The sequence below is a fragment of the Pistacia vera genome, unplaced genomic scaffold (assembly GCF_008641045.1).
Source record: "Pistacia vera cultivar Batoury unplaced genomic scaffold, PisVer_v2 Contig529, whole genome shotgun sequence".
Classification (NCBI taxonomy): Eukaryota; Viridiplantae; Streptophyta; class Magnoliopsida; order Sapindales; family Anacardiaceae; genus Pistacia; species Pistacia vera.
The window spans coordinates 405,104-410,442 of record NW_022196367.1 but is presented as its reverse complement, the minus strand read 5'-3'; the positions used below and the strand labels follow the sequence as shown (position 1 = coordinate 410,442).

Below are 5,339 nucleotides of genomic sequence, written 5' to 3'. Positions count from 1 at the left end.
CCAACTTTTAGTAAGAGAGTTTAGTGAAAAAAACAAATGTTTGCTTAATCATCAGTTCATTATCTGGATATCCATGCTATATACATAGTTATTCTCTGATATTCATTTGCACGTTAAAAGTTTCAGGAACTTTAGCTAGAAATTAGGATTGTTATGATAATTAGAATTGCTCCTCTTATTAGTAATATTCTGTTTTCATGCACTCATTTTCAATATTATATGAAACTTTTGCTAAGCTTAATTAATTTGTTCCCTTTCGATTGTTCTCATTACATGTGATATAAATGTTTTGACAGCATAAATTTTGATGCAGACATGGCAGTCGAGGCAGAAGCTTCTGCCCAGATAGATCCAAAAATGGTAGGACACTCCTTTGTGGAGCAGTACTACAAGATTCTTCATCAAATACCTGATCAGGTTCACAGATTTTATCAGGAATCTAGCTTTCTAAGCCGCCCTAGAGGAACAGACGGCGTCATGGTCTCCACAACAACTCTTAAAGTAAGTATAACTCTTGCCATTCAAGAAGTTAAATTTTGTGTTTTCGAAATTCAGAAATACGTTGATTCTCATTTTCATTTTCTGGGTTTGTGGGGAAATAATTTTTTGATTTGGTGTAGGGAATAAGTGAGCAAATAGACGTCCTGGATTACCAGAATTATTTGACAGAGATAGTGACTGTGGATGCTCAAGGTTCCTATGGCGGTGGAGTGACTGTTTTGGTCACTGGTTATTTGATTGGAAAGGATTCCGATGAAAGAAAATTTGCTCAGTCATTTTTTCTAGCCCCACAAGAGAATGGTTTCTTTGTTTTAAATGATGTTTTTCGGTATGTTGATGAAAAGCAACCATTAGGAATGCCCATCTCCATTACCATTAACGAAGTTGAAACTGCTACCTCTCATCCTGGTAATCATCACATCCTGGTAGTCATTTTATAGAACCTAAAAACAGTTGTTTTGAGAGTACTGCTATGAAAACTGTTGTCGAAAACATATTAGTATGACACCTTTCTTATGACATCTGAAAATTGTTTTAAGATTTTTATGATTGTATAGAAAAACAGTTGTTGAAAACATTTCAATAAGACGCCTTTTCTTATGACATCTTAAAACTGTTCTAAGATTCTTCAGGATTGTATAAGAAAACTGTTCTGGAAACATTTCAATATAACACTTTTTTAACAATTTCTTAAAACAAGGAATTGTATCCGAGTTTTAAAAAAATTGGGTCATTAATTTGCAGAGCCAACTGAAGTTCCTAATCATTCATCTGTATCTGAGGATACTCAGGAGGAATTAGTCACTGACACAGTACAAAATGGCAAGGCTTCAGCGCCTGAACAGCAGAAAGCAGACAATAATGTAGTAAATCAGACTGTGCAAACAGTCAGCATTGGAAACGATTTGCCGGTTTCTCCCAAGACTCTTCCGAGTAATGCTCAAACTGTCACAGGAAATGATTCTCCCAAAAAATTGCAGAAAAATGCTCAAAATGGCCCTGGAACCAGTTCTCCTAGAGCTATCAAGAATAGTACTATTCAAACTGCCCCTAAAACAGATTCTACCAAAACACAGAGTAAAACACATTCTCCCCAGACGCTTCAGAATAACGTCGAAGCTGTCATTGGCAACGTTTCTCCTCGAGGCACCGTTCAGAATGGAATTCAAATTGTAACCGATACCGATTCCCCCAGGACAACAGTCCAGGATGATGGCTCCAAGAAATCCTTTGCATCAATAGTGAGTACCATCCATCTCTCAATAAACGTTACAATTTTTTTTTTTTCAAATTTTGTCTTTTAGAGTTAACTGGTGACAAATTCATCCAGGTTAATAAGTTGAAGGACAATAGTGCTCCATTCCAAGTTCGTGTTCCACCTCCCACCTCAAAACTGTCGCAAGGAGCTGCAACGTCCAAGACATCCCCTCGTATCAGCAGCATCATCCAGCCTTCAGGTTTTCTTTCTTTTTTCTATTAGCAGAATGTAAATTTTCAGTAATGTTGTCCGGGTTTCCATAACAAATTTTAATCTTTTTGTACTTAGTAATCTCGTATTGTAATGCATTAAGAGAATCAATTCAGTCAAGGACAGGACTCAGGTTAGAGAGGCAGGAGACTAATCTAGATTAGTTTTTTATGATAAATTTATTAATTTATTTTCTTGATTATTTGTTGCAGCCAAGAGTGCATCTATTTTTGTTGCAAATTTGCCTTTGGATGTGACAATTGATCAAGTTAGACAAGTCTTTGCGAAATTCGGGCCTATTAAAGCTAATGGTGTCAGAGTTAGAACTAACCAGGTATATTAATTTCAAATTTAAGGAATTATTTCTCAACTATTTAAACATTTATTTCTTTACAATTTACTCACATTTTTTTAACTCCTTGGATCATCAGCTTCGACCAAATTGTTTCAGCTTTGTAGAATTCGAATCTGCTAATTCCGTGCAAAATGCACTTAAGGTATGCTGTTTTTTTTTTTTTTTTTTTTGAATCTGCTAATTCCGTGCAAAATGCACTTAAGGTATGCTGTTTTTTTTTTTTTTTTCCCTTTAGAATATCGTGTAATTTTATATTTTATTCTTCGTAGGATCTCTTAACGTATGCTTTAAGGATACAAATTAATTAATCCTACATCCTGCAGGCTTCTCCTATCACATTTGGTGATCGAAAAGTTTTCATCGAAGAGAAAAAAGGTTAGTTGATATTTAGTTTAACTTGCACAATCAGTGCACATTAGAAATGATGATATAAATTAAACGCAATCTTAATCATTTAAATGTATTAATCGCATGACTTAAAAATTGTATAAAAAACTTGTGTAAAAGAATTGCTAATAAATGTTATTGCTCAAGTATCTAAAAGGCGAACTTGTTGCTACTTCTAAAGGACCAGGAAATGATAGTACTACTCCTGTGAGACGAAACGAGGTCATTGTGAACTCTAATAATGGAAGGAAACCCCAAGAAATTGGTACCGTCGGATGCGTCGGAATCAATAGCCCAAGGGCTCAACTGAATAATGAGGTTGGACGAGTTCAGAGCAAAGCAAATCAAAAACAGGCTGGAAAGTAGGCTGTTGTTCTTTCTAATCAGAATTTCTAGTTATCAGAATTTTATTTTGTTTTATTTTCTTTAATTTTTAAGCAAGGTTATAAATTTTGAGAAATTTCATTGACAGTTTGATATACTGGTTTTAAAAATAGGCAAAAACTTTCTTTTGAAGTTTCGTAAAATTTATCAGGGATTTTCACAAACCTAAATATCCTCTCGATCAAGAATTCTTGCCCATTTTTTAAATGATAGTTTATTTACGATCAAATGATTCAAACCATATCTCATAAGAGATCAATAAAATTTACTTGAGTTTTAATTGATAGAGTTTTTTTTTTTTTTCTTTTTTTATTGCCTCTCAATAACACTGATTTTTTCTCTTTCCTTCAGGACCACAAATTCTGCTCAGCAAAACAAGGCTACCAGGAAACCTAAACAGTAAAAATTATTTTGGTTATATAGACTAATTTTCATTTGTCACATTGAGAAGATTCAGTGTTGCCTCAATTTCGTATTTAATTAAAAGTCATTTTGTTTTCTGCAATAGATTAGCAATACATTCTTTTTTAAACTTAATGAAAATTAATTTTGTTCATTTACTATGCTTCGAGCAGTTTATCAATGCATTTTTTCCGACTAAGATTCTTTTTTTTTTTTAATTAGGAGGTTAATTGACTTCTAAAAATGACTCTGATTAAATGGGTAAATGGAAAGGTTGGTAGATAGATAGATCTTGACAATATAATTCTTACAAGTGGCATTCGCTATATAAAATTATAAGCTTAGGTGTGATTATAGTCAGCTCATTCGAGTAATTCCATATGGCTTTCACATCACGAACACAAGTGGTGTGAATACAAGTGGTGTGGATGATTACATATGCAAAGTGACAATAGAGAAAGTCTATAGTACTATTGTGGTATTGTTGACTTGATATCACAAGTTAATGTATATATATGTAAAGTAATAATAACTATCAATCACTTTCAAGTTTCAAGTTAAAGATAGATGAGAGAGAAAAACTCGGAAAAAACTCATATTTGGCACAAAATCACTTAATAGTGGTATGGATATGATGCGGTGGTATTCTAGATCTTTTTCTTTTTTTATTTCTCTAGTAAACACAATAGGTGGCAATTTTTATCTACTTATCCAAGAAAAATAAATTAGAAAATATTTTTCTTTTTGGTTGTCTTAACATATACCCTAAGGTTAGTAGTGTTAGCCAAGCTATTTGTGAGTGGCTCGGCAAAAGCACAAGCTTGGCTCGAGAAAAGCTCAAGCTCGGCATGGGAAAAGCTCAAAGAGTGCATATTTTACTATATGATCAAGGCCACGCATACAATGTATAGATAAAAAAACTTAAAAAACACTAATCAATTCTTTTCCAATCAAATTACCACATGGATCGAAAATATTTAATGATAACATTTCGGGTTTATTTATACACCTCTTATGTAATTATTTAATTTTAAGCATGCCCAAGGTTTTCAGAAACTATTAATCCTTCCCACTCCCCCTCCCAAAGAGGGGGATTTTATTAATTCTACGAGGATTTTCAATAATATAGAGAAGCTTTTAATAGTTTCTAAAAATCTTGGGTATGTTTCATATAAAACAATCTTATGAAAGGTATATAAAATAAACCCTTAAATTTGAAATATTAATCTTCACTATTTCAAAATTATATGTTGAGGAGTGATTATGGTCAACTTACTGGAGTTACACGTGGCATCCAACTAAGACTATACGACGATGATTACATGTACATCGTGACATGGCAAAACTCGGTATCAATAACAAAGCTTGCAATCTCCTTATTTTATTGAAAATTAAATTAATCTCTTTTGTATGGAAATGGTATCTCTAATTCATTAAGAAAATCTCTCTCTTAAGGAAACAATATCTAATTTTCTTTATAATATATAGCTCGAATCAAGCAATTCTATTAGCTGTATTTTATCATATACAACTCCATATTATTCTTTTTTATTCTGTATCAATACCATATAGTATAATCAAACTAACAATCTTCATTAGAAACTAATTTGGCTAAAATTGTTAAATCTTACTTGCGCTAGCATAAGGTTAACTGATAAATCCTTGCTAAAATAAAATTGATTATAACAAGAAAACTAATTTGACTAAAATTGTCTATCGTACATCACAATCTCATCTCTTGATAGCTTCATATCGAAACTCTAAGATTAAGGCTTTCTCATGGTATTCCTTATCTTTCTTTCTTTCTATTAGTTTTCTAAAATTTCCCATATCCTAAAATAA

The 5,339-nt window shown here is 32.5% G+C and overlaps 1 protein-coding gene across 1 annotated transcript; it reads left to right on the top strand.

Annotated features, from left to right (window-relative positions):
* Positions 1–315: 315 nt before the first annotated feature.
* Positions 316–3,077, top strand: LOC116107228 (nuclear transport factor 2-like). Its single transcript, XM_031393535.1, has 8 exons — positions 316–501; positions 621–909; positions 1,246–1,742; positions 1,832–1,958; positions 2,182–2,303; positions 2,401–2,466; positions 2,648–2,699; positions 2,869–3,077. The coding sequence occupies exons 1-8, from the start codon at positions 316–318 to the stop codon at positions 3,075–3,077; spliced, it is 1,548 nt and encodes a 515-aa protein (XP_031249395.1).
* The last annotated feature ends 2,262 nt before the right edge of the window (positions 3,078–5,339 follow it).

What these genes read in the sequence shown, in the direction of transcription:
- LOC116107228 (XM_031393535.1), top strand. Translation starts at nt 316, where the DNA reads ATGGCAGTCGAGGCAGAAGCTTCTGCCCAGATAGATCCAAAAATGGTA. An exon ending in CAGCATCATCCAGCCTTCAG is followed by an intron (nt 1,959 to 2,181) that starts GTTTTCTTTCTT and finishes TATTTGTTGCAG; the next exon opens with CCAAGAGTGCATCTATTTTT. An exon ending in CCGTGCAAAATGCACTTAAG is followed by an intron (nt 2,467 to 2,647) that starts GTATGCTGTTTT and finishes TACATCCTGCAG; the next exon opens with GCTTCTCCTATCACATTTGG.